Genomic DNA, 25,353 nt, shown 5'->3' with positions numbered 1-25,353 from the left:
GAAATAATTTCGTGTACTACTTAGTACTTAAAATATCTTTAACTAATTATGGAAAAGTTGTGTGATTCTACCATTCTTTATTTGATATTTTCACTGTTCCAGTACATTTACATTTACTTTATTTTGTGAGGAGAAAATAAAATAAGTGTAAATTACAGAGACGGAGGGAGTAAAATATACCATAATATTGATAGAATATACGATAACATGTACTATATAGTTGTCAATGGAATCATAAGCAAATCTATAGTTGCCAATTTGGGTTTGGATTTGAAATTACGTTCTCCATTTCCGTTTCTAGACGCTTCACAATTCACATGACAACTTTCTGGATTCCTATACTTTTCAGCACGTCGACAATGTTGTGTGGCTAAGGAGTAAGGACATACTTATAAGCATTAAGCAACTAGAACACGTTTGATAATAGACCGCCGATATGTTCCCAGGTTCAGACTTGGATTGTCCGATCCTATTTCTATCGTACCGATCTAAACCAAATCACTAACCTTTTAGTACAATCGTCGATTTTATACCAATCGTACTTAAAAAGCACTTGCGGAATAAATTAAAATCACACTTGCTTAATTTTTGCCACATCAAGTGACATTATTATATTTCTTAGAACAAAGCATACATTATCAAATTACACACAAAGTTCAGGCCGAAAAACAAAATCACACACAAAGCATACGAAATTAGTAATAATAATACAGATGCTACCAGAGTCCGCAGGTAACATTTGAACATAACGAAATTATAAAGCAAAGCACTTAATAATTCGTGAAATCTCCATTATGAAATCATTCAGAAGCAACAGCAATGATATGTTTACCCACATTGCGACCACGAAGCAGTCCAGCAAGAGCAGCAGGCCCATTTTCTAGTCCCTCGACTATGTCCTCGACATAGGCGATCTTTCCCTCGCGAATTAGTGGCAAAATGAACTCCAGGAATTTCGGATAGAGGGGATAGTAGCGGTGGACTTGTACACCTTCAATTCGGACAGCCTTGAATATTGCAGATATCAGGTTGTGCGTTCCTTCACGACTATCAATGTTATTGTACTGTGATATCATCCCACATAACGCAATTCGGCCCATGTATTTCATGTTTAGCACCACTGCATCAAGCATCTGACCGCCTACATTGTCGAAGTAGACGTCTATGCCTTCCGGGAAGTACCTGTAGGCCATAACATAGTTGTTGGAGATATGGTATATGAAATATACTACCATCCATATAATATCGTAATATCTTATATGATCATATGAAATAATATCTTGGGTTGTTACCGAGATTAGAGTAGAAGATTATTTAGATTGATAGACTTTACTATATTATCTAGATGTGTAATAGTATAAATAGATGATCGACATTACTAACCTCTTTAGAGCGGCATCCAGATCTGATTCTTCTTTGTAATTAAAAGCCTCATCGAACCCAAGCTTGCTCTTAAGTAAGTTAACCTTCAGAGATGCATATGAAAGGTTTAAAAAATACTCTGTAGCACAATGACGTTGTTTTTGATGTATTAAACATGTACACTGATCGAAGAAGAGATACCTTTTCGTCACTTCCAGCACTTCCAACAACATAGCAACCAGCGGATTTTGCAAACTGTCCGACAAGCTGACCAACTCCTCCGCATGCAGATGAAACAAAAACAGTCTCTCCTTTCTTCGCAGAACACAGCTCAAATCCATAATATGCTGCTATTCCCGGCATTCCTGTACAACGAACTCAAATCATGAGTTCATGACTTGTATACTTGCATCATTCGTAATTCCTACGAATTTAATGACAGAGAACTTACCAAGAATTCCGGTATAATATGAGAGGGGAACATCTGTATGTTCAATTTTGAAATGATCATCAGTGCTTGTTAGGACACTGTACTCTTCCCAACCTGTTGTTCCCCAAATTAAATCACCTTTCTTAAAGTTCGGATCCCCCGACTCACAAATTCTTGCTACTCCATACCCTCTTACAGGCTGCACATTCAACCATATAATATAACTTCAGTAAAGTATTTATATAAGTACAGCTCAAAGGTATGTCTACCGACTTTAGAAAACCTAACAGAATAATTACAAGATATACAAAATATATCCGACATTGATCTTAATATATAAAAATGAAGCCAAAAAGAGAGAAATAGAGAATATATACAGAGTTAAGAGCGAAATGAGAGAAAATGCCATGAGTATCAAACTTCTGCATGAGAAGTCTCATGTAAGGATCGACGGATAAATAGAGATTCTTCACCACGACTCCATTGGAACCTTCTGGAAGCTTCAGATGGACAGTGTTATCAGTCTTGACACACATGTCGGATTCTTCGAGATATCCGGTGATATAATCTTTCAAAAACACCTGCTTGTTACTCACATGTACACTGCCTTCTTCCGCCATTGTTAGTTGATACTTGCGGAATAATGTTTTTGCTATGTCTCTCGTTATGGAGAATGCATGTATAGTTTTTTTTCAGGAGCCATGGAGGGCTATATATAGATTTGATAGTTGATGACTACTCAGTTCTGTTCAGTCTTGAAGTGATAAAATTGAGCTCGAGTTGAGTTCAGGCTCAACTCGGGCTAATCTTTTTTTTTTGGATATTCTACGGTGTACCCTCGTGGTTTTGGTTTTCTACATTATACCCCTTATTTTTTTATATTCTATGGTATACCCCTAAATTCTATACATTAGTCTATACCATGACCTTATTTATTGTCTTTGCTAACTTAGTTTCTTAGATGACCTATTAAATCGTCTATTTATCATTCCAATTACTCAATAACATATTCATTTACTTATTAGTTTGTCGAATTACTCATTTGCCCACAAAATAGTATACGAAACTAACTAAAAGTTCTAAAAATCTCCATTATTATGTCATGACTCATAACATATGTTTTTAATAATAGTTGATGCTTATTAAAGTGATTTATGATGTTTCTCATATAGAATGGTAATACAACATTAATAAGTCAGAATAAAGGTCAAAGTATCGTGTTTTTTTTTTTTTTTTTTTTGACAGCAGGAGAATAACTTACATTATTGCAACCGATACACAGTAAGCTATTCGACTAGGTAGCACCAGACACTTAACAACAAGATCTAGCACTACAAAGCCATACATAGAGAAAACATAGCCTTTAAATAAACATAAATCTACAACAATAAGGTAAGCAAGGACGAAGATGGTAGGGAGGCAAATGACGGTAGCTTGATCACGAACGTTGATGTCATCTTCATTGACACGGAAGACCTCCACAAACCGTCGATACATACAAACGACGAAGTGACAACGACTAAGTGCACTTACGCTCTTGTGAAAAGAACGTAGAAGGAAAAGAAGAGAGGCAAGACGGAATCTGCCCTCGGCGGAGAAAAATCTCCTACACCTGAGAAGTCGCACCCATTGATCATAGTACCGACTGACCGAGAAAACCAACACACAATGAGCAGCACGAACCCCCAGAGACACAAGCACCTCAACACCCGCACCATTTAAGGGACTTGGCTTACCACTAAAGAGACGCCTAAGACTCCTATTTAAGGAGATTATTAGCGAGAAAAAACAAGACAGAAACAGAAAGTGTGACACCATTTGACAAGAAGACCACCGCCTCAATTCCATCCAACGCCACCACCGGACACCCAAGCTCACCCTACCCAACACGCCTCAACCAGAAAGAAACAGCCCCCAACAAACAAAACCAAACCCCAACCCACGAAACAGCCAGACGCGAGCACCATCCACAAAGACACGTCCACCCAACGAGACCAAACACCAGAAACTGAGACTCCAAATTCCATACGAACCCCTCCCCCCCAGGACCATCGGCACACATCAAACCCATCTATCTTAAACCACATAAAACAGACAAAGAAAGACCAGGAAAATGGACTAATCTGGTGGGGGAGGGGGCGAGGGGAAGGGGAAACACCAGATCGTCCCAAGACCACCACCACTTAACAGAAAAAACCACCCAAATGAGCTATACTCATCGACCAGACACCACGACGACCACCAACAAACAAGACAACATGACTTACCAGGGGTGGGGAGAGGGGCGAGGGAGAGGGGAAACACCCCTGGATCGCATGCGTTGCTTCGATGACAGGACAGGGGAATGAGGAACGGACCGACCTCAGAATCATACCGCCAAAAACCAGCAAAACACCGGACGAAACAGGACGGAGTCGACGAACCGGAAACCGAGGGGGGTGAGATCAGGCCATTGGGGGCCGCCGCAAAGAGGAACCGTTATCAATCACCGGAGATGGGGCAATGAGAACCCCATCTCCGGCGATGGGTAGGGGAGAAAGTGGGGTGGAGATTGGAAATGAGAGGCGACGGGTTCAGAAGCAGGAAATTAGGGTTTTTTTCTTAGAGAAAGGAGGGAGGTTTTATAGAGAGAAGTTTTTTAAAGTAGGAAAGTATCGTGGTTTGATAGTGATAAAGTTAATGGAGAGTTAAACGAGGTTATGATAGAGAAAAACTAAGAAGTTTAGGGGTACAATAATGTAGAATTAAAAAAAAGGAGGGGCACAATATAGAAAAACGAAAAACTCAAGGGTACACCATAGAATATCCTTTTTTTTCTTTCGATAATTCCAATAACAAGGTCCCGAGATTACATGCATATAAAACACAAATATTGGGCAAAATGAATATAAGAGCAAAATGTTATTTTATCACACAGTTGGAGCCGCGCCAATGTTAGTCCAGCTTAACTCGTTAAATTATCGAGCCGAGCTTTGACCGAGTCCTGTCTTGTCTCGTTATCACCTCTAGTTCATTCCAATTCAATTCTCTATGTTTTTTCAATTTCAAAAAAAAAAATTCTCTATGTTTTTCAAATTTCCAGTCAGAGCAAAAGGGTTATATTGACTTTTCATGCACATGATCAAAATGGTGTAGTAGTGTAAAGACTTAATTAGCCGTTAAATAAGTTACGAGTAAATAAGTAGGTGATATACAGTGAACTAGGATATTAAGGACTTAATTATTCGTCTATTCATGATTAATAGTGTAGGGTAAGGATTTTAGTATTTATGGTCAGATGGAAATTAAAATATGATCAATAGTGTTAGTTAAGTAAGGTTTGCAATTACGGAGTGACTATTTGTGATTTGTTTATTTGTCATTTTTACGAGTGACAAATTCTAATAATAAAAATAGATAACTAATAAATAATACACGTAAATAAATATTGACGGATGTATATAGAAAGTATCAAATAAGAAATTGTATAGAATTTTGATTAATTGAATGCAATATGAGAATATGAGACTGATCAAAATTGAGGGTAATTTATGAGATGGGTTAAATAGAGTGTCACCAAATTACACCAACCACCAGTGATGAAGCCAATATTTGAATTTAGGGAGGCAAAAAGGGGTGGCAAACGACTAATTTTATAAGGTGCTTTCCCTAATTCCACCACTGCCAACCAGAGTTAGTAGAAGTCTAGGTGGTGCATAGTCCAAGTTACATTTGTATAATTGATCAGTTGGTCTCTCTTAATATAAGTATATACGGTGTATATGTTAAAATTAAAATGAGTTCAATATTTTTTTTCTAAAATTATGCTTTGTATATATCAACAAGCTTCCATCACCTTAGATTGCCAAATAAAATATGTATTAATACTTACGTAAAATTTTGTTTAAAATAGATATATCATTTTAAATTTCAAAAACAAGTTAAGTAGGGCATTTTAAATTTAACACATGCTAAGTAAGGTAGATACCACAAAAAATAGAATGCCTAAAGAGTAAAGACTAGTAAAAAGCTTATCTCATCTGCCTAAATTCATAAGAGGTAATACTCATGATCTGGATTCAAACTTCATATAAACTCCACTTTAATTTATCATAAATTTTAATCCGTTTTATATTACTTTTGTATAACTTGTTACAATTCTTTTTTTATGTAATTTTTTTTCCATATATTACATGGTCTTTACATTTTCCAACACTAACTTAATCCATTCATGTGCAACATCATAAAATAATAATCAAAAACTAATAGGGGGAAGTACTTATTAATTTTGGGCATTGATTTTATCAAATACGTGTATTATTATTACTAGTAATAATAAATTGTACTAACATAAAGTAAATTACACATAAGAAAGACGGCATTGTTGTACGAAAATAATGGCCAATGTGGAAAGATTCAAAAGATATTCTTATAAGAAGTTTAACTATAAACTCATTTTTTATTAAAATTAATGAAAATATCTTGTAAATATTTTCATATTTAGGTTTATAATACGTGCTCTTCGAACACTCGTAGAAAAAGTCGATTTTTGTAAATAGATCGACCACATATATCGACATATGTGGAAAATATGATTGATACTAAAGAAGTAGGGACTTAGGATTATTCATAATCACATGGAAATATGGAATATATGGTCAGTACTTAATTGTTGAAGTAGGGTAAGCAATTATCAATTATTATTTGAATGAGCACATGGAATATATGACAAATAGTGAAGTACACCTGGAGAATTGAAGGTCTTACATATTCATCATATTATTGAAAAAGGAACGAAATTTGGAGACAAATCGACCTCCATTCATCAACTAGAAAGGAACGATATTTTATCCTACAGCCCGACACCATTCCATTAATTTGTAGATCTTTCACTTTCAAATTGAACCTATGTGACTTGTCCGCAAATACTATCCTACAACAAATCAAGTGTTGTTAGTTCAGTGGTAGCCGGGTTAAACCTTGAAACTTGCAGAAATGCAGGAGTTGAGAGGTCCCGGGTTCGACTATCAGCTGGGACAATGATCACTTGGCTAAGCTCAATAACTTTATACCATAACTCGATAATTTTGTTAATGGAGCTCGATAACTTTATACGATAGCTCAATAATTTCGTTAATGGAGCTCGACAACTTTGTAACAATGCTAAGTTACCATGAATAACTTGTATTTACAACCAGTTGTATAATACACTAACTGGTGATTTGTCTAATGTGTAAAATAAAGAAATATTTTGAGAAAAATAATTGCCATAGTATGACAAAAATCTATGTGGAGGCCGAACGTTGCCTATAGAGGTGGTAATCGAGTCAGTCGGGTCGGGTCTGAGTCGAGTCTGCTCGGGCCAGGGTCATATCAGATTGGTCATATCGGGTCGTGGCTGTATTCGGGTCGGGTCCGGGTCCGGGTTACGGTCGATCACTTGGGTCAGATTAGTCTGGTTGATTCGAAACTTGGGTTCGGGTCAAGTCGTTGGATAAGACCATTCAGATAGAGCACTTTCTTCAGTGTTTCACTAAGAGAGACGACGGCCAAAAACAATTAACAAGCACACTAGTCATGACCATGATCATATTGATAGCATAAAAAAAATGATTGGGACGGAGGGAGCATCAAATACGAATTACACACAAATTTTGTCATCGAGTGACACTATCACATTATACACAAAGCAAGCCTGATACTCGGCTTCATATCGAAGTATACAGAACTACAGATGCTATACCAAATCATACACCAAAGCGGACTTAATACATAACGTCTACATTTTACAATCATTTTACAAGACACATTCTAATATTCTACGTACAATGCAAACTGCGAAAACACGGTCATATTATTCACGAGCAACAACAATGACTTGTTTACCAACATTGCGACCACGAAGCAGTCCAGCAAGAGCAGCCGGCCCACTCTCAAGTCCCTCAACTATATCCTCAACATAGGCTATCTTTCCCTCATGAATTAGCGGCAAAATGAACTCCAAGAAATTCGGATAGAGGTGATAGTAGCGGTAGACTTGTAAGCCTTCAATTCGGAGTGCCTTAAATATTCCAGATATAAGGTTATGCACTCCTTCAGGACGTTCGAGGTTATTGTACTGTGATACCATGCCGCATAATGCAATACGGCCCAAGAATTTCATGTTTAGCAACACAGCATCAAGCATCTTACCACCTACATTGTCAAAGTAGATGTCTATGCCTTCCGGGAAGTACCTGTAAGTCCATAACAAAGTGATTCAAGATGTTGTCTACCCATCATCCGTTACCTCCAAGGCTTCCACAAAAACGTACCAAGTGTATTATCAGACTATAACAAGTCATCTCAGTGTTCTATTATCATCCATATGAAAACTAATATTGAGTATTTGGGCTTCAATGGAATTTAATAAAAAATAAACAGCAACGCGGTAACAATTAATGGTTTGCCGAAAATTAAAATTAATTTGTGACTACAAAAAGAAGTTATTTCTGTTTTATTCCATCATCACATATTTCCATTAGTTTCGCCAAGTATCCATCTTTCCAACCCAGTGTTGATACGGCTTCATCCCTGTATAGTCCGACTGCAGGACTTAGCTGTAGTGGTGATGTCATTCCGACGCTTCACATAATAGGTGTATCTGTGTCCGACACGTGTTTTGTGCCAACAGACACATGAGTCGACATGACACGCGTCCGATATACCAATTTCAGACACGACACACAGGCACTTCACTAATATCACCTAAATTCGTTTCAATGGGGTCAAAGAAGAGTGAGATGAGAAAATGGTAAAAGGAGAATGATATACTAATAATAACCCAAAAGGGCTTTTCAATCTTTTTAACAATTGAATTTAATTATTTCAACTTTGTTTTACTTTTAGGATTAATTAATGGCAATAATCCATACTATTAGTGTCCTTATAATAATCCAAACTATGTTTTAACTCACTATAATCCTAACTATCCTAGTCCTTTCCCTCATTGAACTTGGTCACTTTATTTACCTGCTAATACCGGTCACTTTTCCCCTTCATCTTCTTCATTCTTTATCTCTCTCTTCTGTAACTTCTTTTATTTTCCTGGGTTTCTTCTTATTCTACCAATTCTTTCGTCCTTTTTTTTTCGTTTTCTTAATTATCATCTCCATTTTTTTTCTTTTTAACAATGAAGAAAAACTCCATATATACAAGTTCAATTAATTCAAAAGTGATTAATGGTATTTTCTGCAAGCATAAGGCCAGTTTTTACAATATCCATTTTATTTTATTTTTTACTTGTCTTTGTGGCCTTTCTGTCAATAATTTCCCACCTGCTCCTGCATTTTTGTTGTTTTGGTGTTCTCTAATTGAGAATTGAGGATGCACAAAACTATTGAATAAGTAAACCTTGAACCATGTATATTTGTTAGTTTCTTTTATTTGTAATCACCATCAGGATGAAGATTAGTAAGGAAGATTGAATTAAACCCTTCTCTTTTTTTCTCTTCAATCTCTCTTCTCTTTCTCGCCTTGGTTCTTCCTCTCCAATTTACATTGAATTAAACCCTAAATTTTCTGAAATGAGGGAAACAACAACAATAAGATCGCTACATTGCGTGTGTAATTAATTGTATGTATCTGGAACTGCACTTTAATTAAGCTCCAAAGAAAACGGTTTTGCTGGCCATGCAACTGATATGCTTGTCAACAACTTGCCATTCATCTGAAATTGGGAGATTGTATTGGTGATTTTGTTTTCCAGGTGTAATTCCGACAACATTAGTATGTCCATTAGATGTTATTAAAAATAGGCTCGGATGATTTTATTGGTGATAATGGTGACAATTGAAGAATGGCGATGAAGATTGATGAAGAAGATTGATAGAGTAAGGGAGTAAAGGGCGTGTTTATCTCTGAGTACTGAGTAGGTAGAGAATAAGAAAAAAAAAAAAAAAGAGAGAAATTACATCTTTTAAACAAAAGTAACATGTTCTTCAGGTAGCAAGTCATATAGGAGCGATCAGAGAAGGGTTTAGGATAGTTGGGATTATACTAAGTTAATTCATAGTTTGGAGTATTATAGGAAGAGCGCCCCTAGTATGGATTATTCCCATTAATTAATCCTTACTTTTATTCTTCAATTTCGCTGATAAAGTTGTTTTCATTTCCTATAATAACATACAAAAAGAGATTTCCATAATTTATAGAGTTCAAATTCGAGAAAACAATATGAAAAGTTCTTAACAAAATTTATGAGAGACACTCATTTGATCGAATTTTCGTACTGCTAAATTTTCCAAATTTGGTGTCACACACTCCTATATATGTCGGACGCACATTTCTCTGCCAAGTCGGAGTAACATTCAGAGCAATAGTTATCCTCCGTTACATACCCACACTCTAACAAGACTCTAACCGTCTGACACTTGCAGAGTTGCAGCTCAGTCAGAGTAATATAGTAGCATGGCTAATCTGAACCAAATGAAAATCACATAGTACTGACCTCTTTAGAGCGACATTCAGGTCTGGTTCTTCTTTGTAATTAAACGCCTCATCAAAGCCAAGCTTGTTCTTAAGTAAGTTAACCTTCAAAGATGCATATGAAAGGTAAACTAAAGCACACGATGTCATACATGATATGGGGTATCTTAAATTAAACACACACTGATCATAATAGAGATACCTTTTCCTCACTTCCAGCACTTCCAACAACATAGCAACCAATTGATTTTGCAAACTGCCCGACAAGCTGACCAACTGCCCCAGACGCCGATGAAACAAAAACATACTCTCCTTTCTTCGGAGAACACAGCTCAAAAAACCCAGAATATGCCGTCATTCCCGGCATTCCTGTAAAAACAGAAGAATATGATATGCATGAGTAAAATAATTCCTATGTTTTTAATACCAAAAAGTATATGCACATAATTTAGCACTCCTTACAGTCCAGCTTGTATAAAGCAAAAGAGAATATATTGAACCCATCATCATTATAAAATGGAAATGTCTTTTTACAAGCTAAAACTTAACCTGAATAGATAGCGTAATTCAAAAGGCTGAGACGAACCAAAAAAAAAAGGATTGTGTAACAGATGAGTTAATCAAAGCCAAATTCTTCCAAGAGTTTTGACATAAAAAAGGCATTCTAGTTGTAAAATCGTGAAGACATTCTTTGGGGATCAAAGATCAAAGGGTACTTTTGTGACAGCGGGATGCTAAACTCAAATCAGGACTTGCAAAATATGACAGAGACATAGCAGCGGAATGGAATAAGGTAATAAATTGCAGGTTTCATGACTCCATAGTTCTTAAAAAAATATCTGAAAAAAAACATACACGAGTGTATACCAGAACAACGGAAATGATAAGTTTAAACATGGCAGATCAAATTGATGTCGTCTCTTAATTCTAACAGCACTAAAACATTCTTATAATGCAGAAAATATGCTTACGCTTCTTAAATACCTAACAAAGTCAATAACAGAACTTACCAAGAATTCCGGTATAGTATGAGAGGGGCACGTCTGTATGTTCAATTTTGAAAAAACCTTCAGTGTTTGTCGAGACAGTGTACTCTTCCCAACCTACTGCTCCCCAAACTAGGTCACCCGTCTTAAACTTCGAGTCCCTCGACTCCAAAATTTTTGCTACTCCATAACCTCTAAGAGGCTGCAAGTTCAGCCACAAAACTCCATTAAATATCTAATAAAGATATAAGGAAATTTGGATGCAACTGTTCCTATTGCATCCAACAAATAAAGCAACCACAAAGCATAAACCCAACTAACTTTAATAACCTTTCAACAAAAAAGTGAAATTTTCTAAGAAACAGTTGATCAATAATTCTCCTTCGCCAACAGAGCCACAGACTCGAGTATTCTGAGCTTTGGAACAACGACGAGAAGCAGAATGACTCATTAAATAGGTTTATGTAGCAGTTCCAACATCATAGAGTTCGCTAATTCAAACTATATTTTACTCTAGTATAGTTGCAACATAGATTAAGTTGATACAGATAATGGTATAGCTTGAATTCTTGAAGGGTTGTAAAGTCCATTTCTATATAATCCCACACAAGTATTTGATGCGGGACATTTGCAGTGGATCGTATCATAATCAATTATTAATCCACTACTTGTGTAGTTGTGTGTACAGACCAAACAATACAATAATCAATATAAATACTGCTAAATTGAAGACAAATGAAGAATTCAATAATCAATAAAATACTGTTAAATTGGGTCAAACCATTAAAAAACTCTAGAATGAAATTACTCATTATAATTCATTTTTTTTGGGTGTCACACCAGGAGTATCCGACCGACCATTGGGGCAATCTCTTAAGTCTTAAGTTTGCTTTTTTCATTAGCAAGAGTCATGAATCAAACCCTAACTACAATCAAACTCCGACCACTTATTTAAGAGATGAGAGGTTTATCCCAATCATTCATACTTTAATCCCAAAGCAATAAAAATCATATAAACAATAACGCCCTTTATCACAATTATTTGTTTATCGATTAAAATACCCGTCACAAAGAATAAACAAAATCACAAAAATAAAACCCAGAAAAAGATAAGAGGGCATACAGTGTTAGGAGTAAATGGAGAGAAAACACCAGAAGTATTAAACTTCTGCATGAGAAGTCTCAGGTAAGGATCAACAGATAAGTAAAGATTCTTGAGCAAGATTCCATTAGAATCTTCTGGAAGCTTGAGAATAACAGTGTTATCAGTGTTGACATACATGTCAGATTCTTCAGGAAATCCAGTGATATAGTCTTTGAACATCACTTGTTTGTTCCTCACATGTCCACTACCTTCTTCCGCCATTGTTGATTGTGGAAGAAATGATGAATGATTAATGTATGATTTGGTTTTGTCGTACTGCAATTGCTCTGAAGAAGAATAGTCTTTTTTTTGGCTGTATATCGACTATCTACAGACTACAGCCAATTGGCCATACTCCCTAGTCCCTACCTATTTGGTAGAGCACTAACAGAGGTGGTAATCGGGTCAGTCAAGTTTGGGTTGATCAAGCCGGGTTAGGCCGTATTAGGTTTGGCGCATAATGGGTTAGCAAAAAGTTTTGGGCCAATTTGGGTTGGGCTCGAGTTGTTATTGAGCCAGGTCAATTCATGTGCCGGGTTGGATGGTTTTCATGACAAGTCATTAGCAAGCCTACTTATTTTATCGCATTACTTCAAATCTTCAATAATATTACCAACTAGGTAGTATCCCGCGCTTCCCGCAGCCTGTTTTAAAATTTAAGTATTATAATTGAAAAAAAATAAAATAATTTATATATGGCCTTTAATTTTTTACTTATAAAATAAATAAAAATATATTAATTTTTCTCAAATTTAATTTTTTTAGGTTTAACTTCAATATTTTAAAATAAAATACATACAATTTTAATTAAAACTAATAAGTGATAATTAATTATCCATGATCAACGTTTTATAAATTATTTTGTGACTGATCAAGTATCATATTAATTAAAATAAAATTTATTCGAATTATACAACAATCAACATTAAGTTCTCAAATTATATCATTTCACGATATGTTATGTTCCAAATCAATTAATATTTGTTCAAAATGACGTGAATATAACTTTATGTAATTTTTCATTTTTTATGTATAACGTGTGATATTTATGTATCAAATACTCCCTCCCATCCAGACTAAAGGTTACGTTTGACTTTTTGGCACTATTCATAATTGTAGAGAATCTTTGGTATTATTAGCAATGTATAAGAGAAAACATAGTCATACGAGATCCTGTTTAATTCATCGTCATGAATGTTATAAGAATATCAAGTTTTTATAATTTTTTATAACGTGTAACTAAAGATATTCACGTTGCAAAACACGCATCGGCAAGCGTAATAAAGTCAAATGTAACCTTTGGTTTGGATGGGAGGAAGTATATAAAGTTCAAACTCTGTTTATTCAAATGTTTTGATTGTGTCTTGCATGTGTTATGTGTCAAATATATCTATAAGAATTGCACATTTTGTATTTTTAAACAACTCTATGTAAATGAAGTTTAAGATTTTACCTGTAAATAAAATAGGTTAAATTTTCTCAAATAATATTTTTTGAGGTTTAACTTCAAAGTATTTAAAAGATAACATATAAAATATTTAACTAAAAGTAATACTCCCTCCGATCCAGGCAGATGGTAACACTTACCTAAAATGGATGAACCACACCAATGGTAACATACCATATTTAGCATGAAAAATGCCTAAATTACCCTTACATCCACTACCTATTTACAACTTTACTATCCATTCACCCACTCACCAACTACTTATTTAATCCACCTAAACTCATGTGGCCCCAATCAAAATTTCCTACTTTGCCCCTCACTTTTCCACCTTTTCTTAAATAACCACTTTTTCTCTATGTTACCATTTGTCTGGATCGGAAAGAGTATTTAGCTAGTCATAATCAATATTTATACTTAACGTATACATATTTTAATTGAAGATATTAAAGAAAAATGTAACGCCTTTTCTACTTTTTTCATGTCTTTATAAAGCTATATTATTTAATAAACATTACTTTTGTTTTGATTATTCAAATGCACTCGCGATCACTGTGTACATAGATACTCGTTATCATACTATTTAAATCTAACAAAATCTCATATGTATTCAATTTCTCGCAATATAATTTTTTTTCACTCTCACATAAAAAACTTATCCCTTAGTAGTTTTCTTTAAGTTATGTTTTTAAGAAATACAATGACTCTTCCAAATATATTTTTCTTAGGATTTAATGGTCTAAATTATATAGCTTTCTAAAAATGTCTTTTTACGTAAACATAAAACATTATGAGACACTCACTTTAATCATCTCTACAAATAAAAATATTTCAATAAATATAATGAAAATTATACTCAATTTGAAGCATTTTTCCGCAATTAATACTTGTATTTACATTTTAGAATTTTTATCAAAATAATTTTTTAATAAATTTAGAATCAAATCACCGTAATTATTTAAAGTAATTTTACAATGAAATTTATTAAACTATAATTAATATTTTGCTGAGATTTATACAGCATTTATTATGTTTATATTTAATGTTCAGCTGTAATTAATACTTGTATTTAAAGCTGGGTTGACACGTGGCGCATCCACAGCGTTTCAACTCAGTTTTATATATATATATATATATGTATATATATATATATATGTGTATATATATATATGTGTATATATATATATGTGTGTATATATATATGTGTGTGTATATATATATGTGTGTGTATATATATATATATATATATATATATATATATATATAAGATAAATATTTGGTGATTTGAAAAGTTTCATGTAGACTTGTTAAACGGATCGGACGGGTTGGGTCGTACGAGTCGGGTTAGAGTACATGTCGGGTCAGATACGGGTTAGGGTCAAAATACGAGTTAAAAAATAATTTCTAACGCATTTTTTTAGCGTTTTTTAATCAATTTTTTGTAAGAAAATGTCAAACATATTTAAAATCAATATTTAATCATATTTAATATTTACATTAATTATATATATAAATATTAATATTTTAATATTTACATTAATCTATATATAAATATTAATATTTTAATAAAATTCTTGATTTACCCGTTTGGGTCCGATCTCGGCTCTAAAATAACGGGTCATTTTGGGTTCGGGTCAAACGCGTCGCCGGGTCAAAATTTTTCGTTCTTGACACTGAAAAACGGGTCAGGTCAGAATTTAACGGGTCTAGTTTCATCGTATGATTGTAAGGCAGTCAGGCCCGAGCATGGCGAGCAATCTATCCAAGAGGTTTGTTTTGTTTATGTTTCGACTTGTTTAATACTCCATATGTTCTAGACTCTCGGTCATTTGTTTACCTATCTTATTTTAGGATTTTTCAGTTAATTGTTAACTAGTGTAGATCCCGCACATGTGCGGTATATATAGATATTTTATTTTTAGTTATTATTTATATTTTGAATTGACTCGTCAGTAATCTGTCATACCCCTCACTTTTTGATATGAGAAAAAAAATTGAACTATGAACTAATCAAGAAGATTAAACTTATAAAATATATATTAACTGGAAAAAAAACTATTTTTTCTTTACCATAAAAGTAACGATTACTTTATAATTTATAATTTTTCTCAATTTATTATAATGATCTATTTTTTTTTTTTTTACGAAACTAATAATATACTTGTTAGCTCATTCTCTAGTATATAATAATAACAACAATAAAACTTAGAAATTTATAGTTTATAAAATTATAGCAAATTTATCTTAGTTTAATTAAAAGATTATAATTTAGATTTTAATGAAAATGTTATTATTTGATTAAAAGATTATATTTTGATGAAATAATAATAATAATGTAATGAATAAGTTTTTTCGTTTCCTTATTTAACTTGATGCTTTTGGAGTGAGAATTTTATTCTCTTAGTATATAGAGAATGAGGTAATTTAATTATAGCAATGATTTATGATTCATCCAGTTTACATTATATTTTTTTTTCTTGAGCTTGCAGATTTGGCCCATAGTGTGCTTAGTAGAATGCGCAAAATTAAAGGCCCAAATAGAAGATAATATAGTTAGGCGGAAAAAAAACGTAAAATCACCTATTCATTTAGTAAATAGGGGATTTTATATTTTTTGAAGATTTTTGAAGAACAATTTGATCCTCCATACTCAATTTGATTCATTAATTATCAAATAATTGGCCTCTCCCCTTTCTGTATGTAACCCGTGATAACATACCTAGTTATGATTTAGATGAACTGATATCAAATGGCCTTGTGAGTAGGGATCAAACGCCTTAACCATGATGTGAACAACCACCATCTGACATAGCTCGATGATCCCTCTATAAAGTCCTGTTTAAGGGCCCTTAGAGCATCCGCAAATGCGGAAATTTGCCTCCCCATATACCCTCTCTCTCATCATATGGGGCACCCCTTATTGCATTACCCTCTCCATCACTTTGGGCTCCTCTACTTTTAGGAGAGGTCCCCAAGGAAATGCAAAGCTTTTTTGTGGTTTTTTTGGGGAGGTTCCCAAAATTTTGTGAGTAATTTAATTTTATTGGGGAACCTCATTATTGCGGACATGATATTATAAAATGGGGAGGGTAGATGAAAAAGTTAGTGGAGAATGTGGTGGACGAATAAAAAAATGAGAGATAAATTATGGAAAGCCTCACCATTGCAGATGCTCTTAGGACAACATCAAAATTCATGACTGTCTAATAGGAGTAATAGCAAATTCAAAATATTCTCAAAATTGGAGTCCATATGACCATATCCAATCATTCATTCCCGTTTGCGAGCCAAATGTTAGGTTTGAGTACTACTCCCTCCTATCCACTCTTTTCTTTCCTATTTCCTAAAACAGATTATTCAGGTTTTCTTCCCCTTTCCTTTTTGAGAAAGTTTTTATTAATATTATACTCTTACCTCTTTCCACTCACCAAACCCCACTATATACTTTATTAATATTTAATTCTAATTATTCCTACCTCTTTCTCCAATAACCAAACCCCACCCATCACCTTTATTAATATTTAATCATAATTATTCATACCTCTCTCCAATTACCAAACCCCACTCATATATTTATCAATATTATACTCCCCACCCTTAATCCCCGTGCCCACTTCAAAAGGGAAAAAAACGATGGATAGGAGGGAGTATTTATTACAAAAACTACGTTTTCACTTTTCACGTATAGTGCCTCAATTATCTTGTAGAACCAGACCTCCCAAAACCATTTAACAACCCTATTAACATTTTAAGAGTTTGTATCCAATCCACATAATCTTATAGTCTTATACATCATTATTCCTCTCAAACAAAATAAAAACTTTAATCTCAAAGTAACAAAAGAGTTGGATATCTACAAAGTACAAACCACACATTAGTCCTTATTATCATCTACTATATGCAGATATGTTACCATATTACATCATAGGAAGACCATTTTTAACATTTTCCTCCAACTGAAATATTGCAGGGTATACTCTTCTCAGTCTTCAGACATCCATATTTTGGGCCTTTTGGATTTATGTTAAGCCAATGACAATCCTCAAACGCACACCGCGGCCCATCAGCAGACTTGACCACATTTTCCGGGCTCATGTACGTCGGCCCCCATGTCGGAGTACCGTCTTCATAAGAATTATAGGTCATTCTTTGTATATCAGACCCATCTATTTTGGCAATAAATATTTCTCCATATGGCTGGAAGTGGTGCGGGTTTGAGATGGGCTCAGCCGATACACCGGCATAGTCCGAAGTAAACACAATACTCTTTCCATCCGGACTAAACCATGGGTGATTCGCCCGTCCACCCGAACCACTTTGTATCACCTTGCGTAGCCCTGTTCCGTTTGGATGAATCATGAATATTTCAAAGCTCCCGGAACCTGGATTCTCTCTGTCCGATGCAAATGCGATCCATTCACCGTCTGGTGACCAATTTGCCATTGTATCATCCCATGGACCCTCGGTTAGCCTTTCGAGACTACCCGTTTCACCCTCTTCGGCATCCATAATGTACAAGTTCTTATAACCTGTACGACCTGACCTGAACACGATCCATTTACCATCGGGTGAAGGCGAGGGAAATGCATTATTTTCACCTCCATACGTTAACTTCTTATAACTTATCTCATTGTCATCCATAGTGATTGAGATAATATCAACCTTAGTCCTCTCGGACGCAAATGTGGGCCCTAAACTAGTATAGATCACGCCCTTACGAACCGGATTCCAAGCGGTCGTAAAAACACGTCCTTTAAAAACCGTTCGTCGATTTGACCCATCAATATTCACAACATTAATATACCCGTCATCTAAATCCACATAAGCAATCTGATCACCGGTGGGAGAAAAAGACGGAAATGACCCTGCAACCCGAAACAAGGAAAACTCGTTTTTCGGGTTATCAACATACTCTAACAAAATTTGTTTTCCATTACTACCACCCCTACACTTATGGTACCCCACCCGAGTTGAATCAGCCGATATAAACGGGTTCAAGTGATGGGCTAAAGGTGTAATGGGCCGAGTCACTTCCTTAAACTTCTTTGTCACAAGATCAAATAACTCAATATGACGGTAATCAGACCCGGCTCGCCTGGTTGCCACTACGATAAACTCATAATTCCCGGGAGAAGCCGCGGGGGTGAACGCGTGCAAACCGGGTGGGGTGACTCTTTGAACTTTAACTAACTCGGACCTGACCCGCCCAACCCGTGGCAAATTCGCCTTGTACACACTCCACCACCCGTCTCCCGGGTCTCTTCTATGAAAATAAATCGTATGATCATCAACCCAACAAGGCCATCCCCCGTGTTCAACAACCTTGACTCGACTCGACCCGTCTCTAGTCTTGAAAACATATATATCCGTCCCGAGTTCGTCAATTTCCCCACCCCACCCTTCTTCCCCATACGACGCCACCGCCGTCCAAACCCCTGAAGGTGACACCGCAGGGCTAAAATCGGCAATTCCCTTTGGAGTCAACCTCCGAGTTGACCCGGTTAATAAGTGAGTTGAGTACACAGCAGCCCAACTCGTCCGAGGCACCCCCGAGTTCTCATGAGTCGACACGTAAACGAGTCGCTCACCCACCAAACTCGGCCGATCCTTCATCGATATACCCTCCTTCAACAAAGGCACCTGAACCCGAGTTGAAACCTCGAGCGCCGACCTCGACCCGGGTCGACTCAGTGAGTCAACCTCAACCGAGTCGATCCGAGTTGTTCGACTCAGTGAGTCGACGTTGACCGAGTCGAAGTTAATATTCGTAGTGCCGTTTCTGTCCGTTACGTAAACGACATCAATAGAAGGTTGTCGCGGAATTCGACTGTTAAAGCGAGAGAAAATTGGGGATGAATTTGCGACAAAGTGACCGTTAAAGTTGACTGAGGTTCCATCAGTGATCTTGACCTCATCGTAATTCTTGGCGAAGAAGGGTGGAGATGGAGTTGGGTTAATTGGTAGGGTATAGATGTCGAAATTGTAACTCAGTTTACCAAGCGTAGCGAAAACAATGGAAGTTTTTATGGACGACGAAGCGGAATAACATAAATTAGTTATGCTTAAGATTATTAGTAATGGAACAAACAATTTAACGCAAGTGTGTATCATTGTTACTGTATCATCAATGTTTTTGTGAATAATACTAGCGTTATCGCATGAATTAATTAGTTGATTGTTCTGAGTTCTGGTGGTTCTTAGAGTTTTGGTGGGACCTTTTCCGGATTACAACGATAAGGTTTATTTTCTTGTTTTTTTCCTTTCCAGTTGCGACGATCAGGTTGTGGTGAGTAATGACACTATTCAAACTTTATCTAACTAGAAACATCGTGTAGCTAGAGAACACCGGTTTTGTAACCCCATTTAGTCGTTTTTTGTATGAGTAATGTATGGGTGACGATAAGTTTTACGGATAACACGGATAACATGAATGAAATTCTTATTAGATTGATGGATACGGGTTAGGCTATACCCAATCCACTTTGAGAAGTCAAATGACAACAGAGGACCAAACTTGTAGAGACGGATCTAAAGGAATAGTCGCATAGTGATATAACTATGGGGTCGTTTGGTTCGCAACAGAAAAATACAATGCCCAGGAAGTTCTAATTACTATGCTATTCTAATTCATGTGAATTTGAAAAAGTTGTTTGGTTGCATGTGGGAACTCCAATTCCATAGGGGGCTAGGTAAGCAACTTCCTCCATTAAGGAGGAATTAGAGTTCCTAGGAAGTTCCAATTCACATGAATTGGGGCAACCAAACAACTAGTTATTTTCACACTTCCCATGAATTACAATTCATGTGTTTTCCTATAAATAAGACTTGCAAGGAATGAATCTGCAAAAAGATATGAGAAAGATTGTAATGAAAACTGGAAATAAAGCTCAGAATTGCAGTAAAAGAGGATAGAAGAATAGCTGTTCAATAAAGGAAAATTGATAGGCTATTACATTAACGATTCTGTAGTGAGAAGCACTTGAGAATGCATTACCCAGTACATCTTTTCTTAGCTAAATTTAGGATCATCCTTTCTAGCTTATTAGATGGCTACTTATAGTAAGTCCTAGGATACTGCTACAGAAAGTGCCAGCTCATATGGCTTAGTACAATAACGGCTAATAAAAGATAAGGATTTGACTGCATGGAATTCCTCATTCTGTTGTGGTGCTTTACATAGGAACCTTCCTATTTGGTTGTATTAGGTGGCCTCTTCTGATTGGGGCAACATATCTCCTCCTCACGTGCCTCCAAAAGTGTTATTGGTAATTTGGGTGAATGGTAGTTGTGGTCATCACAGGTTGAATAGGCCACTGCAATAGTCTGGACTGTATCAATACCCTCTCCTTGAATTGGTCCTTGTCCCCAAGGATCAAAATTAGGAAACTTCTGTTTAATGTCATACAAGTATTCCCAGGTAGCGTCTTCTATTCCTGAGTTCGCCCATTTGACAAGCACCTTGGTTACATTAACTCTGACTTTCTGGCCAAGATGAATTCTGGTTTTTCCCTTGCATCTACTGGTTTCTCAATGACTATGGGTTCAGGACCATAATGCTTTTTGAGCAAGGACACATGAAAGGTTGGATGTATTTTGGAGCCGGGGGAAGGGCTAGCTTATAAGCCACCTTTCCTATCCTTTGCATGATTTGATATGGACCATAGTACCTTTTAGATAGTTTTTGGTTGCTCCTGGTGGCCACAGTGGATTGCATGTATGGCTGTAGCTTTAGGAACACCCAATCCTCGGCCTCAAACTTTCTATCACTTCTCTTTTTATCAGCCTTTGTTTCATCCTATTTTGAGCCCTTGTCAAATTAAGCTTAATGCTTTGCAAAGCCTCCTCCCTGGCCACTAAGGTCCTATCAACAACATCAACTTTGCTATCTCCCGACAAATAAGGTAGGTGTAGTGGTGGAGGATGGGCATACAAGATCTCATAGGGGGTCGCTTTTAGTGAGCTGTGGTAGGTAGTGTTATACCACTATTCTGTAGAGGGCAGCCATTTACACCAATCTGTTGGTGCCTCAATGCAAAAACACCTAAGGTATGTCTCTATGTATCTATTTAATACCTCAGTTTGGCCATCTGACTGAGGGTGGTAGGCAGAGATGAGGTGCAAATTAACTCCATGAATGAAAAACAACTCTTGCCAGAAATTACTCAAAAATAAGTGTCCCTGATCTTCCATTTCAGCTGCTAGACCCTATGGGAACAGGATAATTTCCCTCCATTGGCCACAGATATATTGAAAACTGGAATAGGGGTCAAAGGTAATCCTAACTTGCTGACAATCCCTATGTCCACAAAGTTGTGAGAGCTCCCACTGTCAACCAGAACACTGAGTGTTCTTTTATCAACTTGTGCTGGAATTCTCATGGTTTGGCAATGGTGTTGCCCTGCCAAGGCATATATAGAGATTTGGGCACACTTTCCTTCATTTCTTTCCTCCTCTATGAGTTCGTCCTCCTCTTCTATCTCTTTAGTTCCCTCAACTTCAATTGCATAGACCTGCCTCTTGTTTTTACAAATATGTTGAGGTGTATATTTCTCATCACATGAAAAACGTAGCCCTTTGTCTTTCCTCTCCTCATATTCTTGGTTAGTTGGCCTGAATCTAGGTGATTAATTGGTTGGTATGAATGTCTTTTTTTTTTAAGTTTTGTGCTTGGGTAGGAGTTTTTGGTGGGAAGGTTTTGGTAGCCTGAACAACAGTGGTTTGTTGTGGAGAAAAACTGCTTTTGTAGTTAGAAGATGAGGTTATGGGACTGTTTTATAGTTATTCTTGGCACCCATAGCCACAACTTCTGTAACCTAGCCAACCCATATGCCTCCTTAATATCCTTTGGTTTAAGCATTCTCACCATGCTAGCTATTGTTTTCCTCCAATCCAGTTATGAAACAACTAAGTGCATAAGAGGGTTGTAGCTCTAATTTACTTAGCAATATATCGAAGTGGTCATGGTATGATTGTACTGATCCAGATTGTTTTAACCCCAGTAATTCAGACATGGGATCTTCATGAGTGTTACCAAACCTAGCCTCAATGGCAGTCTTATATTCCCCCCACCCCAAAGGTAAGTTAGGGGACCTGCCCTTAGTGTAGGCTTGGTGCCAAGCCAAGGCTCTAGATTCTAAGTGCATGGATGCATAGGTTACTTTCAGAGTATTGTCAATATCAGCCATAGAAAACTGGTTACACTTAAACATCCACCCCTCGACATCATCACCATTAAAGATCGGAAATTTAATAGTAGGAGATCTAATGAGATTATTAAGGTCTTGGATTTTATTACCAGGTTGTAAGGTGAAGTTTGAGAGAGTCTCGACCAGTTGTGCCACTTGTGCCTTGAGAGTCTCCACATCTGCTGATAATCCATCGTTTACCATTTTGACCCTGATGCACCTTTGTCTGGTGAACTGAGGTTTTCTCGATTAAAAAGGTGAGAAAAAAAGGTCTGTTTTTTTGTGAGTATTTCTTTTGTTGGTTTTTTTTTTGGATTTTTCTCTAATGATTGTTATTTGTTTATGAATACAGGTCAGAGGAAGCACGACTCTTATACTACTTGATATAACTATAAATAAGACTTACAAGGAATGAATATGCAAAAAGATATAAGAAAGATTGTAATGAAAAATTGGAAATAAAGCTGAGAATTGCAGTAATAAAAGAGGATAGAAGAATAGTTGTTCAATTAAGGAAAATTGATAGGCTATTACATTTGTTCCGGGTGTAATTACGGAGCAGGATTATGACCACTTAAGCTTGTTGAATGATGTCGTTGCTTGTGTAATACCCGGTATTTTAATATGATATTATATTAGGCCGAGTTACCAGCTGGGTCGTGTAGTGTATTTGTGACTCGGGTAATTATGTGACTCGAGTTTTAATTAATCTATCTAGGCTAGGCCCGTATCGTCTTAATAGCACCTATCCTATATGTATAACCCATCTAACCAAACCCTAATCTCCCTATCACCATATTCATTTTAACCATGAGAAAAGAGAGAAAAGAGAGAAGAGGGAGCCGTGTGTGAAGGGAGCCGCGTGAGGAATTGCGAGGCGATGTCTCAGCCTATTCTCATCCTATTTCGTAAGTAGACTATCCTATTACCTCTTTATTCAATTATTAGCATAATTATAGTAGTATTGGGATAATTTTCGTAACCCTAGAATTGGTTTGGGGGTTTTTGATTATAAATTGTATGAGATAAATGAATGGAATAGTTACAGCAATTTACAGATTCGTTGGTCTGTGTTATTTGAGTGTTTTACCTGTCTTAAAACCGTGGGATGCAAAAAGTTAAAGAAGAGACTCATGTTTATTCCAAGCCTAGTTTATGCTTGTGAAAATTGGTAGCATTTCACCGTGTAGTTTTTCCTGAAGAAATTATTTGTGAACGTCTATCTAAAAAGTACGCAAATCAGTAGAGGCTGAAAGATTACTTCTAAAACATAATTTAGATATTGAATTGGTGCTGTTTCTTTTTCATATATTTAATTTAAAGAGTTTAGATGAGTTAGGCATTGGTTTTACTTAAGAATCATTTGTCAAACTCGTTTTATGAATCAATACTTTTTATGCGACGGTTTCTGTCAGTTTTTGGAAATCAGTCTGAAAACCCTTGATAAGTTTGGAATTTGAGAAAAACACGTTAGATATAAATTGTAGCTAAGACTCATGGGGTTCCAATTCAATTGGCCTTGCATCAATTCGAATTTTCTGGAATTATTTATTCATTTTATACCGAGTCTGCCATGAGCAGGAAAATCAGGAAAAGTCGTGTTTGTTCTTTAAATTGATATTCCTATTAAGTTATGATGAGTCTAGGTTATGTGCATGATTAATTGACTGAGTAGATGGTAATTATACATAATTATGTTATGTAGGTGATGGATAAGTGAAGGATCATAAGTGATTGCTTGTGTGTGCTCGGATTGCGAAAAGGTAGGGAAATACACTTGACTTATTAGCGTTGATGTTGAATTGTGTTGACTTGTTTGTGTTTCGTATGACCAAACTGTGAACGTTGACTTGCTTCGTGGCTGTTGATTTACGTTATGATTCATATACTAGAAGGTGATTGACCGAATTGATCGTATTGAGTATGTTATCACAACATTTGGTAACCGGCATGATTTTATGATTGATCAGTTCAAAGATATATATATTGTGTTGCATTAATTTCTTTTGAGCATTCATATGCATTGGAGATGGAGGATGTTGTGGTGATGTGGTGTGGTGAAGATGATGTTGTGATAAGGCCCAGGCGGGTTCTGCAGGACTTGCCCTGGTGTCCTCAACAAGGTGCGCAGATCGGCTACTTGTCGATATATAGTCTAAGGGGATCGGTATGATTTGGGTGTTCGGGTTATGAGATATGAGTTGAGATGGAGATGGAGGTGACGGAGGAGCATGCATATCATATTTTGTTGTTTCATTGTATTCCCTACTCAACCTCGTGGTTGACCCTGTGTATTCGTGAACACCTGTGACGATCCAAATATTGGGGAGCAGGCTTGACAGTTTATGAGATAGGTG

The 25,353-nt window shown here is 36.1% G+C and overlaps 3 protein-coding genes across 3 annotated transcripts; all 3 read right to left on the bottom strand.

Annotated features, from left to right (window-relative positions):
• Nucleotides 1-581: 581 nt before the first annotated feature.
• LOC141606174 (2-alkenal reductase (NADP(+)-dependent)-like) lies at nt 582-2,494 on the bottom strand. The gene is made up of 5 exons (XM_074425206.1): nt 2,170-2,494; nt 1,814-1,991; nt 1,564-1,727; nt 1,384-1,466; nt 582-1,182 (listed from the first exon to the last, which is right to left on the bottom strand). Exons 1-5 carry the CDS (start codon nt 2,410-2,412, stop codon nt 801-803), a joined length of 1,050 nt encoding a protein of 349 aa, XP_074281307.1. The 5' UTR covers nt 2,413-2,494; the 3' UTR covers nt 582-800.
• A 4,902-nt stretch (nt 2,495-7,396) lies between these two features.
• Nucleotides 7,397-12,720, bottom strand: LOC141606173 (2-alkenal reductase (NADP(+)-dependent)-like). Its single transcript, XM_074425205.1, has 5 exons — nt 12,347-12,720; nt 11,248-11,425; nt 10,440-10,606; nt 10,260-10,342; nt 7,397-8,007 (listed from the first exon to the last, which is right to left on the bottom strand). Exons 1-5 carry the CDS (start codon nt 12,587-12,589, stop codon nt 7,626-7,628), a joined length of 1,053 nt encoding a protein of 350 aa, XP_074281306.1. The 5' UTR covers nt 12,590-12,720; the 3' UTR covers nt 7,397-7,625.
• Nucleotides 12,721-17,566: 4,846 nt separating this feature from the next.
• Nucleotides 17,567-20,196, bottom strand: LOC141606172 (uncharacterized). Its single transcript, XM_074425203.1, has one exon. It carries the CDS (start codon nt 19,920-19,922, stop codon nt 17,751-17,753), a length of 2,172 nt encoding a protein of 723 aa, XP_074281304.1. The 5' UTR covers nt 19,923-20,196; the 3' UTR covers nt 17,567-17,750.
• Nucleotides 20,197-25,353: the final 5,157 nt, after the last annotated feature.

Source organism: Silene latifolia, chromosome 10, assembly GCF_048544455.1.
Source record: "Silene latifolia isolate original U9 population chromosome 10, ASM4854445v1, whole genome shotgun sequence".
NCBI lineage: Eukaryota > Viridiplantae > Streptophyta > Magnoliopsida > Caryophyllales > Caryophyllaceae > Silene > Silene latifolia.
Note: the sequence above shows the minus strand (reverse complement) of the source record. Positions and strands in the feature narration are given on the sequence as shown.

Bases quoted from the DNA above. Each gene is read 5' to 3' on its own strand.
- LOC141606174 (XM_074425206.1), bottom strand. From the start codon at position 2,412: ATGGCGGAAGAAGGCAGTGTACATGTGAGTAACAAGCAGGTGTTTTTG. The intron at 1,992-2,169 runs GTATATATTCTC...TTGAATGTGCAG, and splicing joins CTCATTTCGCTCTTAACTCT to CCTGTAAGAGGGTATGGAGT. The intron at 1,183-1,383 runs GTTAGTAATGTC...TATGGCCTACAG, and splicing joins CTGGATGCCGCTCTAAAGAG to GTACTTCCCGGAAGGCATAG.
- LOC141606172 (XM_074425203.1), bottom strand. From the start codon at position 19,922: ATGATACACACTTGCGTTAAATTGTTTGTTCCATTACTAATAATCTTA.
- LOC141606173 (XM_074425205.1), bottom strand. From the start codon at position 12,589: ATGGCGGAAGAAGGTAGTGGACATGTGAGGAACAAACAAGTGATGTTC. The intron at 10,607-11,247 runs GTAAGTTCTGTT...CTGTTTTTACAG, and splicing joins ATACTATACCGGAATTCTTG to GAATGCCGGGAATGACGGCA. The intron at 10,343-10,439 runs GTATCTCTATTA...GCATCTTTGAAG, and splicing joins GTGCTGGAAGTGAGGAAAAG to GTTAACTTACTTAAGAACAA.